Source organism: Tachyglossus aculeatus, chromosome X3 (genome assembly GCF_015852505.1).
Source record: "Tachyglossus aculeatus isolate mTacAcu1 chromosome X3, mTacAcu1.pri, whole genome shotgun sequence".
NCBI classification, from domain to species: domain Eukaryota; kingdom Metazoa; phylum Chordata; class Mammalia; order Monotremata; family Tachyglossidae; genus Tachyglossus; species Tachyglossus aculeatus.
In genome coordinates this window covers 10,676,922-10,699,624 of record NC_052099.1, presented here as the reverse complement: position 1 = coordinate 10,699,624, position 22,703 = coordinate 10,676,922, and the positions used below count along the sequence as shown (strand labels likewise).

General features: G+C 42.3%; 1 protein-coding gene and 1 non-coding gene across 2 annotated transcripts in view; one reads left to right on the top strand and one right to left on the bottom strand.

The window, feature by feature from the left end:
* The window catches only part of TMEM232 (transmembrane protein 232), a 99,136-nt gene that overhangs the window by 54,376 nt on the left and 22,057 nt on the right, over positions 1 to 22,703 (top strand). Inside the window, 1 exon segment of the mRNA XM_038770446.1 lies at positions 3,364 to 3,608. Within this exon segment, the coding sequence (XP_038626374.1) occupies positions 3,364 to 3,608 (245 nt within the window).
* Positions 7,962 to 8,099, bottom strand: LOC119948987. Its single transcript, XR_005457086.1, has one exon. It is a non-coding gene; the product is annotated as a small nucleolar RNA SNORA7 (small nucleolar RNA).

The window sequence follows — 22,703 nt, the reverse complement described above, 5'->3', positions numbered from 1 at the left end:
AGATACTTTGTGTTAAGTACTCATTTTGTTGCCCTCATTGGAAAACTATTGAGTGATCTTGTGGGTAAAAGTGTCCTTGAATCTTTGAAATGTGTCCCGTGTTTAGAGCTGGAAGGACAAGTATTGTTAGAGTCACTTTGCTTGTACAACCTGGAGAATTATCTAGCAGCCTCACTGGCCAAAATAAGGAGGAACATCATTGTTCTCAGCAAGGTTTGAACTCCAGAAGGGAACGGAAATGCTAATATCTTTCAAAGGGGGTGGGGGGGGGGGGGGGGGAGGGGTGTGTGTGTGTGTGTGTGTGTGTGTGTGTGTGTGTGTAGGGGGTGGATTGAAGGTATTCCATTTTGAAAGGCCTTGTGAAACCCTACCCAGAAAAATACCTTTCATTCTGTTTAGAAAGTCTCAACAGGATCATCTGGCAGTGTCCAGCATGACCATATTAATTACAGCTTATAGGGTAAAGAATCCCACCTTCTGGGAAATAGAACGAGTCTCCAGCAGGACTGTTACAAGTTCAGAGCAGCATTTAATCGTCCATCAGTCACTCTTAGTACTCTATAACTTTAGAATCTGAAAGCAGTTCTGTTTCCTCATAAACTGGATTCAAGTATGCTAGCTATTTGCAGGGCTTAATTGATGTCAGGGCTTTGCTGGCACCTCAGACATTGTCAGAGCCCCTGGTTTTTTGAATGAAATCGAAGCCTTTTGATGGTAGGGATGGTGACCATTCTTGTACATCTAAAACACTGCTGCATGTACCCTGTAGAATCTCAGTAAATATTGTTGGCTGATGGCTCATAGCTTTTTATCCTTTTGGACAAAAGCATTAAGAGACAAAGCATGTGGGAGGATATTTTTATGTACGCCACTTAGATGTAAGTCTTTTAGGTATTAAGGAACATAGAATCCTAGAACTGGACAGTTCTTTAAGAGGTGATCTGGTCCAGGTCCTGCCTACATCATCATCATCATGATGGTATTTATTGAGCACTTACTGTATGCAGAGCACTGTACTGAGTGCTTCGGAGAGTATAGTGCAATAGAGTTGCTACATGTTTTCCTTGTCCTCCACAGAGAAGCAGCATGGCCTAGTGGATAGAGCATGGGCCTGGGAATCAGAAGGACCTGGTTTCCAATTCTGGCTCTGCCACTTGTCTGCTGCTTGACCTTGGGTGAATCACTTCACTTTTCTGTGCCTCAGTTGTTAAATGGGGATTAAGACTGTGAGCCCCCATGTAAGACATGGACTGTGTCTGACCTGACTAGCTTGTATGTACCCCAGTGGTTAGTAAAATGCCTGGCACATACAAATACCATAAAAAATCAACACCCTGTGCCCCCCCTGCCACCCCAAAAAAGCAGCTTACAGTCTCCAGCAGGGGAATAACAGAAAAGGAATGCCTTGTTATTTTTGTAGATATCTCTAAGGATGGAAACTTTACTACACATTTTATTTATTAGGATCCCAAGGCATAAAATAGTTAAGTAACCCATTGAGTTTTTCCCTAGGGTGCACTGCCTCTTGTGGGATCATAGAACCTGGCCTGTTTATAGTGAACATTAAAAATAAAATATATGAGACTGAGTTCAAGTTGCCATGGCATTAAAGGATTTTTTTCCTCCCAAAATGAGAGCCCATCTTTGGACAGTGGAGAGATGTGTATCTTGTAAAAACTGTCTAGCTCACTTCTACCCCTACCCACTATAGGAAAGGGCTTTCTTCGGTTTTTCTTTTTTTTAATGGCATTTGCTAAGCTCTTACTATGTGTCTAGCACTTTTATTTATTTTTTATTTTTTTCATGGTATTTGTTAAGCACTTACTGTGTACCAGGCACTGTTCTAAGCACTGAGGTAGACACAAGAAAGTTAGGTTGGACCCAGTCCAAATCCCACATGGAGTTCACAGTCTTAATCCCCATTTTACAGATGAGGTAAATGAGGCCCAAGGTCACACAGCAGACAAGTGTCAGAGCCGGAATTAGAATTCAGGTCCTTTGGACTCCCAGGCCTGTGCTCTGTCTACTAGACCACACTGATTCTCACGTGTTTAGTACAGTACACCACACCAAGTGGGTATTCAATAAGTGCTGCTGCTGCTGCTGCTGCTGCTGCTGCTGCTGCTGCTACTACTACTACTACTACTACTACTACTACTACTACTACTCCTCCTCCTCCTCACTACATTCTAGTGATGCTGCCATAACAGAAACCAAGGAGTTTACTCTTTCTGAAATGGCCAAGGAATAGCAACCTGATGAAACATGACCAAAAACAGAGCTTGAAACCCCAGAGAGGTTATGATTGACATTCATATAGAGAAAACCATTCCCCATTCCATCTGTTTAGCGTTGTAAGGATAGATAGATATATAAAATGAAGCCTGTTTGACTGGTAAAGGCTGCACAAAGATTTATAGTATTCAGTAAACAGTTTGTCTTTGGCATTTTAAAACTGAAATGACAGGATGCAACATACAATTTATGTACAAGAAAGAGCAATCGCATTATGAACAGAAAAATGTCGCAGATTATAACATTACATGACATTTTGAAACTAACAGTTTCATTTATTATGACTAGATTCGGACCAAGAAAAATATGCCTTATAGGCATTTCTAAGGATGAAGATGAAAAATAATTAAAAATCAGTCAAGGACATCATCAGAAAATAAAAGAAACAAGATAAAAAATATCTGATCAGTGCATTTTTACCAAGTGCAGGAGAATGCCAAAATGAAAGACTGCCTCTGATTTGATAACATGGTGCCAGGTTTAATAAATACCAGTGTATTGAATCCCTTACCTATTGTGGCCCAAACAGAAATCATTAATACTGATTATGGTGTTTTTTTCCCTTCACACCTTACAAATTTCATCTCATGGGTAGGTTATGTTTACTCCAAGCGGATCTTAGAATGGCAGAGGAGGAGAAATTGAGAAATGACTTACTGAATCTAGGATACCATAATTCATCCATACAAAAAGTGTACAAATACGAGGAGGAATAAAGATTGATAAATCTTTCAGCATTGTCGCCCCACTTGAAATTTTGAATTGTGTTGTTTTTCTAAACTGGAATTGAAGAGTGTGTATTCATTCTAGCCTATGTTGAAAAAGGTAGCCATTGTATTATTTCTTCTTCCTGTAAGCAAACAAGGAAATGAACTCTTTTCATTTGTGAATGCTCTCACTCAAGCAGAAGCCCGGAAGGCCACCCAGGGAGTTCAGAAATACAGTTTCTTTCCATATCCAGAGTTCTCTCTGGAGATGGATTATAGGCTAGATCATTTTTGCCTGGCCTCTGTTTCCAGCATTCCATACTGTGGAATGTTTAATTTTCCTTTTCTTCTTTTTCAACAGGATGAATTAAATGAAGTAACAAATCCTTTCAAAAGTTCAAGTGTAAAAGTTACATCAAATCCCAGGAACCCAATTTCCTTCCAACAAATGGGCTGGAGATTTGCCAATGCGCTCTCTAAGCTCTACTTACCATCAAGCGGTCCTTATATCCTTCGGAGCAAGAAAGCTGAAAAGAAGCAAACTCAGACACGTCATCAAGGACCAAATCAAGGCAAAGGGAAGAAAGCTTCATGCTCTGCTGCAAGGTATAGTACCACATCTCATTTTATCAGTTGATTTGAAAAATTGTGTGTCAAAAACAAAGGATTCAGATCAAACCATGCTTCATGTTCAGTGCTATTTCTGTCCTTGTTGGCGTTGTCTTTAGATATTTTAAACATTAGATTGGTTTCTTCAAATTCATTATTTAGAAAAAGTTATAGAAATTTTTCTGTGGAAAATTCATTTCAGTGAATCATCATTGACTCTTGTGTTGAAAGATCAGGTGCTGCAAGGGTTTCAAGTAGAAATGACCAAGCAGGATAGAAGCATTTCACCATATAAATCCAGCTTTTAAAACTTTTAAAGTCTTTTAAAACCTGAGGCCATGTCTAAGATTAGGAGGAAAGCATTCCAATTATGAGAAAAAGCTTAGTTGGGTAGCGTTTAGACTGTTCTATTACTTGCTTCACTGGATTGTTCAAAATTTGGTTGATAGCACTGTTGATATAATGATATCACTGTTGATATAAAGATGTCGAAAACATCTTTGGGGGTATAATGCTTATTTTTAGATCAGGGTGTTCTCATAATCAGATTCTTTACCAGTCTAGTTTTGATGGGTTTGGATTGGAATTTCTTAGGTATGCCCAGTTGTATGCTGATTCTACTAAACTTGCATTTTTCTCTAATTGAAGAACAACTGGAGTTTTCAGCTCCACATTAGAAAGATTCTGCATGGAGATAAAGCTTTGACTTTGTGGAAATCATACCCCTGGCCACCTGCTTCTTTTGCTATATTTACACACTGCTCCCACCTCCTGTTTGCACAAATTGAAATGAACAGAATCGTTTGAGTGTTTAAGAGTGTTGAATCCCCCTACAGGTTCAGGAGTGAAAGCTTCATTTAAACTCCAATGTGTCCTCAGTTCTCTTTCACTTGTTCCAGAGTTCCATTGGTAATGTCAGACCACTAATTCCTCAGCCAGTGTTCCAAGAAATCCAGTTCAGGATTACACTAAATATAAATTCCAAAAAACCCACAGACCATAGAAGAGAGCATGGTCAGCTGTTGGCCTAAGGAGGCAGAGTGGTAATGAAACAGTCTTTTTTGATTACCCTACTGCATATTCATGTTCATTTTACAAACTGAACATTTGCAGGCAAAGGTAAAATGCATCCATTCCTTTGAGCAAACATTTCCAAACTTCAGTGCCCTAAATCTTTTTTTTTTAATTGTATGTTTTTTGGTTTTATGTTCTCAGCATGGAACCTCAGTGAAAACAGGATCTTAGTCTTTTAAAGGTTTGGAACAACTCACCACATCCTAGGAAGTTTCTAAATGTTCATAATAAAAATGCTGGCCCAAGGTCCTAGCAACTGACCTGATTTTTACTTTTTTATAATTGTTCAAGAAATCTTTCTTTTATCACTCATCTATGGTACATTGAACTCCTTTTTCAATGCCTAGGCTACTTGGTTAATGTTCTCTTTTGTTCCCCCCCAAATATTTTTTTAGGTTAAAAAAACATGTTATAACTACATAAATTCCCATTTCTAAAAACTAGACATGTACCATGAGAATTAAAAGCATAGATTTTCCCCTCTCCATCCTTTTTTTATGGTATTCGTTAAGCACTTACTATATGTCAAACACTAGTCTAAGTAGTGGGCTAGATACAGGTGAATTTGTTCAGACATGGTCCCTGTCCCACATAGAGCTTATGGTCTAAGTAGGAGATGATTGGTCAAAGGAAGGACTGAATCCTAAGAGAGCATTTGGATCAGAAAAGAAATTAAGAAAGTGCTGCACGGAAATCAATCAATCAATCAATCAGTCGTATTTATTGAGCGCTTACTGTGTGCAGAGCACTGTACTAAGCGCTTGGGAAGTACAAGTTGGCAACATATAGAGACAGTCCCTACCCAACAGTGGGCTCACAGTCTAGAAAGACATTAGTATGAATTTTAAATAACCTGGGCAGAAAGAAACCCCAATCTAAGAAGCAGAAAGCACCAATCTGTGGATCCCACAGTGGCTAATATTGGAATTAGGGACCTGTATACCTTTAAGCTTTGGACTATGTCCAACCTGATCGACTTGTATCTACCCCAGCACTTAGTATAGTGCCTGGCACACAGTAAGCGCTTAAATACCACACACAAAAAAAGCTAACTTGCTCGAGGTTGGATAGGATTATTATTAGGAGGTGGGTAGGTAACAGGTTCAGGAAAGGTCTGCTGACACTGCTTTGAATGATTGAATGATTGAAGAGTAGTTGCTGCCTCTTCCTGTGACAGGATGGCGATGCCTAAAATAGGTCATAGCTGGGACTATGAAACAGCCCTTCCAGAGGCTTCTTGCCCCCCCCCCCCCCCCCCCCCGTCCAGCCCAACACATCTGTCTTGCTCTCTGCCTTTCTCCCTGCTCCCAACCCTTGGGGTACACAAGAGTCTGCCTTGCCAGTAGAGACGTGCAGTACAGCTCTGCCACTTGTCAGCTGTGTGACCTTGGGAAAGTCGCTTAACTTCTCTGTGCCTCAATCCCTCATCTTTAAAATGGGGATTAAGATTGTGAGCCCCATGTGGGACAGGGACTGTGTCCAACCTGATTATCTCTTATCTACTCCAGTGCTTAGAAGAGTGCCTGGAACATAGTAAGCGCTTAACAAATACCATAATTATTATTATTACCCTAGTTTGCCCATCCTGATCCACAGATATCCCAAGAATGTTACAATTTATACTGGGTTTAATTTCCCGGGGGGAGGGGGGAGTGTGCGTGTGTGTGTGTGCGCGTGTGTGTATGGGTCGATGCTTCTACAGGTACAGGATAGTTATGAGTTCTCAGTATCATTCAACAATAGAAAAGAGTACTCTGTGGTTATCACCTCTTTCCTATCAAGTTTGTTGATGATAATCTAAATCTGTTTTCCTTAAAACCGACTCTCATTCATTCAATCGTATTTATTGAGCACTTACTGTGTGCAGAGCACTGTACTAAGCGCTTGGGAAGTACAAGTTGGCAACATATAGAGACGGTCCCTACCCAACAATGAGCTCACGGTCTAGAAGGGGGAGACAGAGAACAAAACAAAACATATTAACAAAATAAAATAAATAGAACATGTACAAGTAAAATAAATAGAGTAATAAATATGTACAAACATATATACATATATACAGGTGCTGAGGGGAAGGGAAGGAGGTAAGGCTCGGGGGATGGAGAGGGGGAGGAGGGGGAGAGGAAGGAGGGGGCTCAGTCTGGGAAAGCCTCCTGGAGGAGGTGAGCTCTCAGTAGGGCCTTGAAGGGCGGAAGAGAGCTAGCTTGCCAGATGTGGGGAGGGGGGGCATTCCAGGCCAGGGGGATAACATGGGCTGGGGGTCGATGGTGGGACAGGCAAGAACGAGGCACGGTGAGGAGATTAGCGGCAGAGGAGCGGAGGGTGCGGGGTGGGCTGTAGAAGGAGAGAAGGGAGGTGAGGTAGGAGGGGGCGAGGTGATGGAGAGCCTTGAAGCCCAGGGTGAGGAGTTTCTGCCTGATGCGCAGATTGATTGGTAGCCACTGGAGATTTTTGAGGAGGGGAGTAACATGCCCAGAGCATTTCTGGACAAAGACAATCAGGGCAGCAGCATGAAGTATGGATTGAAGTGGGGAGAGACAGGAGGATGGGAGACCGGAGAGGAGGCTGATACAGTAGTCCAGATGGGATAGGATGACAGCTTGAACTAGCAGGGTAGCGGTTTGGATGGAGAGGAAAGGGCGGATCTTGGCAATGTTGCGGAGATGAGACCGGCAGGTTTTGGTGACGGCTTGGATGTGAGGGGTGAACGAGAGAGCGGAGTCGAGGATGACACCAACGTTGCGGGCTTGTGACACGGGAAGGATGGTAGTGCCATCAACAGTGATGGGAAAGTCAGGGAGAGGGCAGGGTTTGGGAGGGAAGACAAGGAGTTCAGTCTTGGACGTGTTGAGTTTTAGGTGGTGGGCAGACAATCCAGATGGAGATGTCCTGAAGGCAGGAGAAGATGCGAGCCTGGAGGGAGGGAGAGAGAGCAGGGGCAGAGATGTAGATGTAGATGTAGACTCTCTCCTAAAGCTCTGTAATCCTGGTAGGATATTGATTTTTCCTGGTTAGGGGCAATGTCAGAGCAGTGACTAGGCTTCCCAATATTGTCTTGTCTTATCCTGTTGAGTTGACTCTGATCCATAACTACTCCATGGACACATCTCTCCCAGAACGCCCCACCTACATCTGCAATCGTTGTGGTAGTGTATCCATAGAGTTTTCTCAGTAAAAATATGGAACTGGTTTACCATTGCCTTCTTTCATGCAATAAAAATGAGTCTGCCCTTGACGCTCTCCCATGCTGCTGCTGCCCAGCACGGGTGAGTTTTGATTTGTAGCAGATTGCCTTCCACTCACTAGTCACTGCCCAAGCTAGGAATGGAATGGGTAGGCCTCTACTTGACCCTCCCTCCCATAGCCGAGACTGGTAGAGGACTGGAAACCCTCCAGGTGTGATCCTGAAAGGGGATTACTACTACTACTACTACTAATAATAATGATGATGGGATTTGCTAAGCGTTTACTATGTGCAAAGCACTGCTCTAAGCGCCGGGGGCAGGGGTGTACAGGGTGACAATAGTAATCAGAAGGCTTTCAACTTGGGTTGCCCAGTTCTGGCATTGGGAACTCTTTATATTTAATATAATGTGTACTTGGGTTCTAAAAAACAACCATATTTCAGTTCAGATCCAGTGTTTGGAGGATGGGGGAAAAGACCTGGCTAATTTGAATAGAACAACAGGGCAGCTGGGGGAAGGAGACTAAGGGAGCGGTGTATGTTAGAAATTGGGGTTTGAAGGTTGAAAGGGTCTTGAGGGGTGGAAGGATGTGATCATAGAGGCACAAGTCCAGCCTGTGGCTAATTTGTGGACAGTGAGTGGAAAGCATTGCTTCTATTAGGAACTTTATTGGTTCAGCCACTCATAATGGAAATTATCCCCTCATCACCAGGTGACAGCTTTTAGTTGCTGCAGATGAATTGCAGGGAAATCTGTCAACAGCTCCCAGAAACAGCCAGAACCATATATTCCTTCCATTTTTTCCTCAGAGTTCTTCCTTCTAGGTGAAAGATCTGATTCTTGCTTTTAGATATGGGTCATCCATGGAGTTCTGATTGGATAATAATAATAATAATATGATCACCTGGGAAGCTAGTGGTGATTTGCTCTTCTTACTTGTTAAGAGCTGTAGGGAATTACACTTTAGATAGAACAACCAAGTAGTTATAGACACCCATGATGGAGAGAAAGGGTGGAAAGGAGGAGAGGGAGGGTTGTGTGTGTGTATTTTCATATCTTATTAATTTCACAAGCCTTTAAAACTCTGTTTCTTAGAAACATGGTTAGATTCAGAGATGGAACCATCTCAGGGTACTTCTAGTGTATTTCAAGCATATGTCAAAGGAATGCTTTGATTCTGCAGTGTCTTAACACATGGCTTCCTTGCATTTTTTTCTTTCAGCCTCTGACATTCAAGCTTTTTTTATTTTTCTGAGAAATATATCATTAGTGGTATATGTCAAACCATATTCAGTATGTTTTCTTTTTAAAAACTGAAAAAAGAATTAAACATCTGGTCTCAAGGTTTTGGGACAGTCTTGACCATCTATATTTCATTTGTGTCCTCAAATAATATCACATACCAGTCCCATATTTCCATATCATTCCCATTTGCTTCCAGAAATGCAGAGTGTTTCACTGAGGTGTGAAGTAAATATTTGCATTGCTGCTGAACATACCCTAATTTTCTTTGGTAGTGATAATTTGTGGTATTTCTTAAGCACTAACTTGATACCAAGCACTGTACTAAACCCTGGGGTAGATGCAGGGTAATCAGGTCAGGCACAATTCTTGTCCTACATGGGACTCACCATCCAAAGGAGAGGAAGAGCAGGTATTTAACTCCCATTTTACAGATGAGTGAACTAACTCTGTCTGGATGCCTGTACAAGTAATATGGGTGGGAAGTTGCCATTGCTGACATCTATCCTGACAGATGAACTAACTGATTTAACTAACAGGGCTGGTGTTAGCTCCTTGTGGGCAGGGAACTCTGTTGTAGTGTATGCTCCCCTGTGCTTATTACATTGCTCTGTCCACAGGAAGCACTCAAGTACCATTGATTGATTTGGACGCTTGTGCTGTGCTAATAATATTCTAGCTTCTTAAATGTCTTTGTCATCCTCAAACTGCATTGTCTGTCGCACTCCCATAGCGGGTCTATTGCTAGAGCATGGATTCTCTATCTCCTTTAGGAAAATTTAGCATTTGTTTTCTATTTGGCTCTGTTCTTCCACTCCACCACCTTTTCATCTGTCTTTCTTTTCAAACCCTCGCCATATAATCATTCAGCCCATTTTTCTTTCCTCCACCACCTCCTCTCTGAAAGAGGCACATCAAACACTAACCACGTGCTCCTAATCTGTTGTCATGTTCATTTATCATCTTCAGCAGCTTCCTCTTCCCACTCCAACTGTGTCACTGCAATTTTAGATTAGTAATTGTTAAACATCCATCATATGTAAAGTGATTTGTCTCGGAATTCTGAACTGTTCACGAGGGGACACTAGCCCTCACCTTGCCAAGCCACAACTGGTGTTGTTTCAGCCTTTTCTGCTCAGATAAAGCCATCCAGAAGAGAGAGCCCATTCAGGGCACTAAAAGGCACTAAACTATGACTAAAAAGCAACCCTAAAGTTAAGGAAAATAACCCACATCCAAGTATTTTTAGCAGCCTCATCTGTTGATGCCATTTACATCTCCTCATTTATCTCCACCATTTCTCATAGACTCTCAGTGTTCCTTGTTATTCCTCCATCAATCTGAAATATTCTAAACCACAGTTAGCCAATTAATCCAGCTGCACGTTAGCCACACGGATATCAAGAAAGCAGAGGTCATGCTCAGTGAACACGTTTCAGAAGGAAAGACAGTTGTCATATGCAAAAGCAATTCCCCCACCTCATTTTCTCCCTTTCACCTCTGTCAGCCTTTTAGTCACAATTTGAATGTTTGACATTGATGACATTTTGGAGGCTAAAATTTTAGATGGGAAACATTAGTAGATTGGGTTTTTTTTAGATTAAGCTAAGGCAAATATTCCTTTTTTAATGTATCCACTGCCTCTATAGATCATGGGGATTTTTCAATGTTCTTCTGACACTTGGGTAAGAAAACTATGAGCCGAAGCTTTCACCAGCTCCCTAGAACCTCAAGCTCAGGATCTTGGAATTCCTGGGTTGCCTCTCCCTTGCCTTTCCATATGAAAGTGCAGTTGCCAAATCCTCCTTATTCCTTACTTGTTCCAAACTATCATGAAAAAAAGTGCTAGAGAAACAGAGGGTCACCTATTTGTAGGCTCATTCACCAATCTTCCTTCATTGGCTTCATTTCTTTCATCTCCCCTTTTCTCCCCATTCTAGACTTCAAGCACATTCCGGGCAGGGGACGTGTATACCGTCTCTGTTGTAGTGTACTCTCTGAAGTGCTCAGTACGGTGCTCTGCACTCAGTAAGTGCTCAATGAATACCATTGATTGATTTACCCACCCACATGGTCGACTGCAGTAAGCCATTTTGGTTCCACCCTTAACCCTCAACTCTAGGCCTTCTCTCACACCTTCAAAAGAGTGGGGAAAAACCTTCTAATTCTTACCCACCAATCCATGTCTCCCTGTTCTCTCTCTACCCACTCCTTTAAGATTCTTCAAATTACTTCTCCATGAAACCTTCTTCAGTTACATAGATGAAATAGAGAATATCCACCTTTCCTAAGCATCACTGTCAAACAACTGTCCCTCTTCATCTTGACCAAATCATGACTACATGTTCTTTCAACTGTAATTTCTCACATACCTTTTTTGCAACTTCTCTCCTGTGGAAGGCACTAAATGAAAATATTCATGCATGAATCATTCAAAGGCTATAGGGAAGCCTCAGAGGCCATCTTGAAACATGGAAATAAAATATGACAGGCACAAGCACTATAAAAGAGGTGGCTCTAAGATGATCCTTTGGCTCTCAAGATCTTAGGACTATGACCACGGCATATTGTCTCCTAGAAAGTGGAGAGCTATAGTCTGTCATTCATAGGGCAACAGTCAACGTGACAGAAGGAGTAGGGTAGTGTTTTTTTTGAGGTTTGTTGATAAACTTCAATTTTAAATTTAAACTTAATTCTCAGGAATTTCTTCCATGTAACTGCCATCCTAAGGAGAAACCCTTCTCCCAACACCTCCCCAAACACACACAAATGCAATAGAATGGGTTAAGAACACAATCCAGGTCACCCCATTGTCCCTCCAATCCCTGTCACTGTGCTTTTGTACTCCCACACCGATAATTGTTGAAGCCACTAAAGGCTGCTTGTCCCTTGAGTGTATGGAATGTAGTAATTAAGAGAAGGCAACAAGCAAATTAAATAGCATAGTTCATTCTTTCAACTCTAGCTCTCTAAAGAATTAGAGTGTTTTGGTTTTTAATATATGAATTTGAGTACCACTGGACATTTATAACGTTTCCTAGAGAGTGGAGAGCTATAGTCTTGGAAAGGAGGCAATAAGGTTAAAATGTAATTAAAACAAAGCGAGAGAAAAATATCTGCCTTATGCTAAAGAGGGTTTGAAATAGCCAAATGCTGAATAATTCTCAGTGGGGAATCTTATAAAAACAATAGAGTCCTAAATGGAACAAGGTCTCAGGGGTCATTTGTTTTTAAATGGTTCTCAACAAATACTGTATTGTACTACACCGTACTAAGTTCTGGAGCAGATACAAGATAATTGGTTGGACACAGACCATGTCCCACATGGATTCAAAGTCTTAACCCCCATTTACAGATGAGGTAGTTGAGGTGAGATGAGAAATGAAGTGACTTGTCCAAGGTCACACAGCAGACAAGTGGTGGAGCTGGGATTAGAACCCAGGTCCTCTGACTCCCAGGCCTGTGCTCTTTCTACTAGGTAACACTGTGCAATGCCCCTATCTATCCAACCCAGGCAGATTGAGGTCTATCCTGTATCCCTGGGATGAAGATTCCATCACATCTCTTGGTGACCAAGAGATGTTCATATAACAAAAAAGTCCTTATGGTGAATCTCAAATTCTGTTTCTGCATTTTCCACCCTATTTCATTTGTGTGAAATGACCTTACCACGACCATGAAGTATCCTATAAAGGGTTAGATAGAAACAGGATAGAGCCACCAGAGACTTGAATCTGCCAACATTTTATCAACATCCCCCATATTAAATTTTAGCTTTCATCCATAGATTCTTCTTTCTAAATAACCTCATCTTAGACTTTTACTTTCCCTGAAACCCAAATTTCTTTCCCAACCCTCCCTTCTTTTCTTTTCTTAAAAATACTGCCTTTTCAACCATGTTAGATGTTAGAGGGAAAAGGTAGGGATTTTAGAAGGCTCAATAAAGTAAGATAGATTCATGATAGGTCCATGATTGTCCATGAGGGAGCTTTAGAGGTGGTGCAGTGGATAGAGCATGGCTCTGTGAGTCAGAAGTTACTTCACTTCTTTATGCCTCAGTTTCCTCATCTATAAAATGGGGATTGAGATTGTGAGCCCATGTGGGACAGGGACTGTGTCCAACCCAGTTTGCTTGTACCTACCCCAGCGCTTAGTACTGTGCTTGGCTAATAGTAAATGCTTAACAAATACCACAACTAACCATGGGGTGAATGTAATATAACAAGGATGACTATCACATTGTTCTTCCATTGTTAAAGACAGAGTCCTGGGCTCAGTGGACCATAAGTCTGCTCAGATATGGCATTGATTATGCTAACACCCTAACTAGCACACACTTTCCTTCAAAACTTTCCCAATTTATCGCCAATAGTACTCCACCCTCAATTTTAAAAGGATATAAAACCTTCTTCACAGGCATTTTTAATACTAGTGTCAAAGGAGGGAAATGTAAATATAATATCTTCAGTAAGTATTATAGTGACACTTCAGCTATTTTGGTTTATGACTGCAAGCATGCACAAATGTACTATGTTTCCAAACTGCTTAATTGCTTCGGTCTTATAAACAGCCTGGGCATTGACATTAAACATTTCAGGTAGCAAGACTTTAGCATGGACCATTTTTACATAGGTAGATGTCATAGTGAGAAGCAGCATGGGCTAGTGGAAAGAGCACATTTCTGGGAGTCAGAGGACCTGGGTTCTAATCCCGGCTCTGCCACTTCTTGGCTGTGGGACCTTGGGCAAGTCACTTCAATTCTCTATGCCTCAGTTATCTCATTTGTAAAATGGAGATTAAGACTGTGAGCCCTGTGTGGGACAGGGACTGTGTCCAACCTGATTAACTTGCATCTACCCCAATGCTTAGTACAGTGCCTGGTACATTGCAAGTGTTTAACAAATACCATTTAAAAAAACAACTTCAAAGCCTAGTTGGATGGAAGAGAGGGCTGAATACATGCAAAGAATCTAATATCTTTGATCAGTCAGTTGATTGTACTTATTGAGCACATACTCTGTTCAGAGTACTGTTCTAAGCACCTAGGAGTGTACAATAGAGTTATTAAACAAAATTACTGCTGTCAAGGAGGTTATCATCATTTGTTCACTTAGACTGTGAGCCTCATGTGGGACAGGCACTGTGTCATCATCGTCATCGTCATCTTTACTGGTATTTATTGAAATTCACTGTGCCTGATCAGATCTAAAGGAACACTGAAAAACAGCTGTGGATAAAAAAAACCCAAAAAGGCAGCCAAAGAGGAAGCCTGCTGTAAGCTGCTTTAAACATTAAAGTTTTTTCCACTTGCATCTTGAGGCCAAAGCATGGGATCATCCATTTTCCCTTTGTCTCCACCTGGAATTCTCAACCTTCAGAAAAAGCAGCTCTTCTCCTCAGTCTTTTCCCATCATTCATTCATTCATTCATTCATTCAATCATTCATTTATTGAGTGCTTACTGTGTGCAGAGCACTGTACTAAGCGCTTGGGAAGTACAAGTCGGCAACGTATAGAGACGGTCCCTACCCAACAACGGGCTCACAGTCTAGAGTTCTTCCCTCATTCTTCCCTCATCCCTTGTCACCCTGGGCTTGGAGAATTGATCCTTGTGGTCCTTTCCAGGATTTCGTCTCTGGACTCCTAAATGACCTAGGTCTAGCCCACATGTCTGATGAAAGAAGGCTCTTTTCATAAAGCTTTTCTCTGCCTCGCCCTCTGAATGTCAGTTTGTGTTTGCAGTTGCAGTAGCCTGCCACAGATCCACCCTGTGCCAGCAGCAGACATTTCCAGCCTGATGAGGGCAACATTGGACTGATGCATAAATGAGATTCTTGCAATATTTTTGTCTTTATATTCTGCATTGTTCAAATTAGAACTGTAGTTGGATTTTTTCCCATGGAGTTATCTGGGTAGGTCAATCCTGCGATCTTCACCTAAATATAGAGTGTTTTGTTTGTCATAATAATAATAACTATTGGTATTTGTTAAGCACTTACTATGTGCCAGGCACTGCACTAAGTGCAGGGGTGGATGCACGCAAATTGGGTTGGATCCCTGTCCCACATGGATCTCACAGTTTCAATCCCCATTTTACAGATGAGGGAACTGAGGCACAGAGAAGTGAAATGAGTTGCCCAAGGTCACACAGCAGATAAGTGGCTGAACCAGGATTAGAACCCATGACCTTCTGACGCCCAGGTCCATGCTGTATCCACTATGCCATGCTGAATGCTAATATAGGTGGACAACATTTATTTAGTCTATAGGGAAAATAATGCACAGCAGAAGCCTGGAAGTCTGAGCTCTTTTAAGTAATTCAAATGTATGACTAGACAGAAACAACTTTTCAGATTTTGGAGGGAATAATAATAATTTTGATATTTGTTAAGTGCTCACTATATGCCAAGCACTGTACTAAGCTCTAGGGTGGATAGAAGCAAATTGGGTTGGATACCTTCCCTTGTCCCAAAGAGGCTCACAGTCCAAATCCCCATTTTACAGATGAGGTAACAGACCCAGAGAAATGGGTATTGGGGGGGGGGGGGGTGGGTGGGTGGGTGGGTGTGTGTGTGTGTGTGTGTGTGTGTGTGTGTGTGTGTGTGTGTGTGTGTGTGTGTGTGTGGAGAGGAGGAGATTGATTCCCATTTCAATACATTCTCAGATATCAGCTACTCCAAGTCAAATAGTAATCTTTAAAACACTTTGGAATATTTTAGATTGCTCTGATGGTCCAGGATGGTGCGGAGAGGAGGAGATTGATTCCCATTTCAATACATTCTCAGATATCAGCTACTCCAAGTCAAATAGTAATCTTTAAAACACTTTGGAATATTTTAGATTGCTCTGATGGTCCAGGATGGTGCTTTTTAAGAAATGGATTGCATACCTGCAAGTAATTCTATCTGAAAAATAATGATTTTTTTAGTACAAAATCATAATTATATCACAGAACCACTGAAAACCCGTGTCAAGGACAATACATAAAACTGTCATCCAAAACATACTTAGAGTAGGTTACCTAAAATCCTAGCTAAGGATACCTGCAAATGTATATTATACGTTTTAATAAGGATACTACTTATCACTTTTCACCTTCCAATTTCTTTACAAACAGAAGTTAATAGATTAGAAGACACCAGTATTTTGTCTTAGAGTCAAGCACACTTCAGTCTCAGATTTATTTTTAGGTCTGAAACTTCTGCAGTATTTTCCCTGGGATCTGTTCAGTACATTCAGAACCTGACTTCCCCTCAGAAAGAGGGAGGGGAAGGAGGAAGGGAAAGGCAGAGAGGGAATCTTTCTCCTCTCTGTGCCAGCTGGATCTATTACCAGCTCCTTACCAAATTAAAATGGGAAAACAGTAATGCCAGGAACAAAGAAGACTCAGAGTAGTAATAATAGTAATGATAATAATCATAATAATAGTACTTGTTCAGTGCTTATTATGTCCCAAGCACTGAGGTAGACACAAGTTAATCAGGTTGGACACAGTCCCTGTTCCACATGGGGCTCACACTCTTAATATCCATTTTACAGGTGATGGAACTGAGGCCCAGAGAAGTGAAGTGATTTGCCCTAAATCACACAGCAGATAGGTGGCCAAGAAGGGATTAGAACCCAGGTCTTTCTGACTCCCAGGCCTGTTTCCTATCCACTAGTCCACTTGTCTTCTATGGATTCTTGCAGTAGGGAAATTGGTTCAAATGTTAGAATTTATTTCCATGTAACTCTTTTTGGGGAAGGTGAAGCATCATAAAAACCAAGTCCTCCCATCCACGATGGAGTGCATTATCTCCCCCTTCCCTTGGCTATAAAATGGGGCTCGACTTACATCTCCTCTGGGACATTTGAGCAGTGGCACAATGTAGGTGAATGAGATCGCAGCACTAAGCACTCTGAGGTACAAAATGAAAAATACCTCCTAGCACCAGGAACAGTAGAAGATGAATCTTGTACTTTGAATCCAAATAGCTCTGTCTTCAGATGTTTAAAATGAGAGTGGAGTGAGCCATAGAACTTTGAGCAATTGTTTTCCAACCCATGATTTATAATAACAATAATGTTATTTGTGAAGCACTTATTATTTGCCAAGCACTGTTCTAAGTCCTGGGGTAGATACAAGCTAATCAGGTTGTGCCCAGTCCCTGTCCCACATGGGACTCACAGTCTTAATCCCCATTTTACAGATGAGGGAACTGAGGCACAGAGAAGTTGTGACTTTTCCAGGGTCACACAGAAGACACATCTTGATGGATCTGAAATGCATACCAGATTTGAATGGGAATGGGTGGGGGGAACATGAAGAATTGGCAAACTCGAGGGTAACAGAAGCAAGCCTGGGTGAGCGTTCGCTTCACCGCGTTTTGCAGTTCAAACCCATCAGAGGTGGCTCCTGCCTAAAACCCCTGGCACCTGGATGAGATTTAGGACATAAAATGATTCTCTATGTCCTTCTCCCCACCCTCACCCTCCAGCTCCCATGCCTCTCTCAGTCTTTTGTGTTACAGTGTTTCAATATTCCATGTTTATTATTCCCCTCCTGTCACCAGATTATATGTCACCACTCCTATTTCCGAATAGGTGCAGCTGCATCTGCCAGTAGTCAAGATTGTGCTGGTAGTCAGATGGTTCTGCTGTTGCATTGAGTCTAGTGGCTTAAGCCATCTTGGTCTGACGAATGGAAACAGGGCTCTTTTAGTCCTTGGTTCTATAGTCTCTCAATGGTATTAAGTGGCTTAGTGCACGGGTCTGGGAGTCAGAAGGCCATAGGTTCTAATCCCTACTCCGCCACATGTCTGCTGTGTGACCTTAGGCAAGTCACTTCACTTCTCTGGGCCTCAGATACCTCATCTGTAAAATGGGGGTTAAGAAGGGACTGTGTCCAACCTAACTTGTATCTACCCTGGCACTTGGAACAGTACTTGGCACATAGTAAGCACTCAAAAAATAACACTATTAATATTATTATTATTATTATGAAGTGAGTGCTTTCTGTGTGCAGAACATTGTGGTAAGAGCTTGGGAAAGTCCAATACAACTAGAGTTGGAAGACATGCTCGCTGATTGTCCCTGTCCACAAGGAACTTAAGTTCTAGACAGATATTAATATAAATGAATAATTTCTAGATATATATGTAAGTGCTGTGACTGCTAAGGAGGAAGTGCTCCCTTTCTTCTGCTTTATCAATATTCTCAGAAAAGTTGAAATAGAATTAATCGTTATTACTGGAATGGAGTAGTTTTGCCAGCACTAGGAACGTTTCAGCTCAGCATAGTTTTCCCTTTTAAATGGAATAAATAGGCCACCAGATGGCATCCTAAATCAATCTTCTGGGAAAATGACATTATATGTACTCTTCAGCTTGTTAAAAAAATGTTTTTTTCAGTTAGTTTGGTTGAGAAGCTGGGGTGGAGATATAGTAGTCATTTAGAGGAAATAATCAGGCCACTGCATACAGATCACAATCTATACTTCTTAATATATTGAGTTGTGTCAAGGAGTCAAATTCCAACCATGGCCAGTGAAAATTATTGTATTTGTTTAATTTTGGAATTCTTCCCTATGACCAAATAACCACACCTAAAGAGAACAATAAATATCACCAGAAAAGGGTTCCAATACAGTAGCCAAGTTTGTAGGATTGAATTATGCAGTGAACACACTGTTCTTTATGGGGAGTAAATGCCTATTGTCATTCTCGGGGCTAATTCTCAAAAATGCTGCAGAGTTGCACTTTCTTCTGGGAGTAGAGACCCGTTTGACTTCAAAGGGAGATTCTCCACTGGAGGTGAGGCCTCACTGTGCAGAGGGTTGATCGATGGGCTGATTTTGTTTCAAGACTATGAAATGCATCACTTTGCCAGAGACCATTGTCCTGCAGGGCCCATAGTGCAGTGTCATAATAGTTAAGCCACTGTGGCCAAGTAAATGGAATCCCCTGCCAACCGGGATTTAGAGATTGGGAAAGTGGAACGTTCAGAGCTGAAAAGTCTCAGATCTGGAAAGATGGGAGCAAAGGATAATCCAGACCGATAAATGGAGCCTTCTGTTCCACGTCAACAGTGTCATTTTGCCCTTTAAAATCGACTGGCCGGGACTGAATGCATGGGCTTGATTTTGAGAGGATTTTTCTAGTGGAAAAATTCTTCTCATGAACTGATGTGCTCGGGGTAAATCTTGGTCTCAGTGTCAAACCAACCCTTGCACTAGCCCCATATCTGGTACCCCTGATATCAGAACCTCCCCATTGATGACTGATAACATTGTCGGTTTTCCCAGCTGCTGCTAAAATGGGAACTTTTGTAGTAGAATAGCAACTGCCTGAATGCCCAGGAAAGTTAGCAGCGGGATAGGTGTCCAGATTTCCTGTTTTAGGTGGGTTAGTCATTTTATATGGGGCTCTATCTTGCCAGCTATATAGCCAAGGGTTCATCCTATTTTTTTTTTACGGTCTTTGTTAAGCACTTACTGTGTGCCAGCCAATCAATCGTATTTATTGGGCACTTACTGTGTGCTTCAGTTACCTCATCAGTAAAATGGGAATTAAGATTGTGAGCCGTTACATCCAAGCCATCACCAAAACCTGCCGGTCTCAGCTCCGCAACATTGCCAAGATCCGCCTTTTCCTCTCCATCCAAACCACTACCCTGCTCGTTCAAGCTCTCATCCTATCCCGTCTGGACTACTGTATCAGCCTTCTCTCTGATCTCCCATCCTCATGTCTCTCCCCACTTCAATCCATACTTCATGCTGCTGCCCGGATTGTCTTTGTCCAGAAACGCTCTGGGCATGTTACTCCCCTCCTCAAAAGTCTCCAGTGGCTACCAATCAATCTGCGCATCAGGCAGAAACTTCTCACCCTCAGCTTCAAGGCTCTCCATCACCTCGCCCCCTCCTACCTCACCTCCCTTCTCTCCTTCTACAGCCCAGCCCACACCCTCCGCTCCTCTGCCGCTAATCTCCTCACCGTGCCTCGTTCTCACCTGTCCCGCCATTGACCCCCGGCCCACGTCATCCCCCTGGCCTGGAATGCCCTCCCTCTGCCCATCCGCCAAGCTAGCTCTCTTCCTCCCTTCAAGGCCCTACTGAGAGCTCACCTCCTCCAGCAGGCCTTCCCAGACTGAACCCCTTCCTTCTTCTCCCCCTCGTCCCCCTCTCCATCCCCACCATCTTACCTCCTTCCCTTCCCCACAGCACCTGTATATATGTATATATGTTTGTACATATTTATTACTCTATTTATTTATTTATTTATTTTACTTGTACATATCTATTCTATTTATTTTATTTTGTTAGTATGTTTGGTTTTGTTCTCTGTCTCCCCCTTTTAGACTGTGAGCCCACTGTTGGGTAGGGACTGTCTCTATATGTTGCCAACTTGTACTTCCCAAGCGCTTAGTACAGTGCTCTGCACACAGTAAGCGCTCAATAAATACGAATGATTGATTGATTGATTGATTGAGTCCCATGTGGGACAGGGACTGCGTCCACCTCCGTTTGCTTGTATCCACCCCAGTGCCTAGAACAGTGCTTAGTACATAGTAAACACTAAACAAATACCATAATTATTATTATTAATTATTATTATTAGAATTCAGAATCCCAGCCCAGGGTCCATTAGAGTCCTGCTTTTTGCTAGTACTAGACTGTAAGTTCCTTGAGGGCAGGGATGTGTCTTTTACCTCTACTAAACAAGTGCCTTGTAAAGTGCTTTGTACACACCAGAAACTCCCATGCCAATTCAGCCAAGTAAACTACCGGGGTAACCGCCATGTCTGTCTGGTAGCCAGTGAGCCATCTAAGCTGGGTCCATTGTCCTCTGGCACCACCACCCGGATAAGGAGTTCAGCTCCAGCTGAACTGGCCTGTTCTATGTCATGAGTCCAGGGCCGCCGTCACTTCTGCCAAATGGCAGCAGAATCAGTGACAGTGAGTGTCCTCTCTCCTCCCTTCCTCTCCCTTTCCCTTTTCTTTCTGCCCCTATTTTCTTTTTCCCATTTCCTTCACCCCTTACCTCTCTTCTGTCTCCTTTTCCTTTTTCTCTTCTTTTCCTTTCCCCCTGCCTTCCACATTTCTCCTTATTTGTCCACTCCCTCTCTTTCTCCACCTGCCTGCCCTCTAGGGTGATCACCATCTAAAAGCAGGGTCAAATGGGAGGATCCCAACCCAAAATGCCAGCTTTCAATCCCCCTTGGGCTGTGTGTCCAAATCTGGTTGGACCAGTGTGGGTTCGGGAATGTTTTTTTCTGGAAACCAGCATTGTCCGGGGGCTGTGCAAATGCATTGGGTGGTAGACTCTCCAAGATGGGTATCATTATCCAGATTCTAAGATACAAGGGCAGTGGTTTGCAATGGAATGAAAAAAAAAAACATTCTAGATGTACACTGAACAGAATCAGAGGTTGGTTGTCTTTATTGGGCAGTCTTTATTTCTGACTCTCCACTCTCACCCTGAAGCTGCCCTCCATCTTCTTACAAGCAACCTCTCCCCATCTGGCCTGGGAATGAAAGGGAGATAAGGCTATCTAGCCTCAGAGACCACAGTGGAAGGAAACCCCTTTTTCTTTTTTAAGATATTTGTTAAGTGCTTACTATGGGCCCGGCACTATAATTATAATAATAATAATGGTATTTGTTCAGCACTTACTTTGTTCCAGGCACTGTACTAAGCACTGGGGGAGATACAGGCTAATCAATCAGGTTGGACACAGTCCATGTCCCACGTAAGGCTCACAGTTTCAATCCCCATTGTACAGATGAGGGAATGTGGTGGGCAGGGAATGTGTCTGCCAACTCTGTTGGCGCTTAGTATAGTGGTCTGCACATAGTAAGCCCTCAGTTACCAGTGATAACAATGAGGCAGAGAGGCTTCTGAAGCAGACACAGTGGCCATCAACACAGAAACAATGGCAACTTTCTTTTCCAGAACTTTCTCCCATCGCTTCCTCTCCGACAAGTCTGGTCACTCCCAAGAGGCTCACTAAGGCACGTAGTACAGTGCTTTGCACACAGTAAGTGCTCAATAAATACGATTAAATGAATGAATGGTGAAGTTCTAATCTCGGCTCTGCCACTTGTCTGCTATGTGACCAGGCAAGTCATTCAGCGATTAAAACAGTGCTTAGCACATAGTAAGCGGTTAACATAGTGCTTAACAAGTACTGTAATTGTTATTATTATTATTATTATTATTAACTTCTCTGAGCCTCAGTTACCTCATCTGGAAAATGGGGATTAATACTGTGATCCCCATGTGAACTGTGTCCAACTGTGTCTTGTATCTACTCCAGTGCTTAGTATAGTGCTTGGCACATAGTAAGGGCTTAACAAATACCATTAAAAAAATAAAAATACGATTGATTGATTAAAAATAAAAAAGTGGCAGGGCACATGCCGCCACCACTGCTACTCCTTCCCCAGTGCTCAGGCCATGTGTCCCCACTCCTCAAGAAACTCTAGTGGTTGCCCATCCACCACCGCATCAAACAAAAACTCCCCACCATTGGCTTTAAAGAACTCAGTCATCTTGGCCCCTCCTACCTCACTTCGCTACTCTCGTAGTACAACCCAGCCCACACACTTTGCTCCT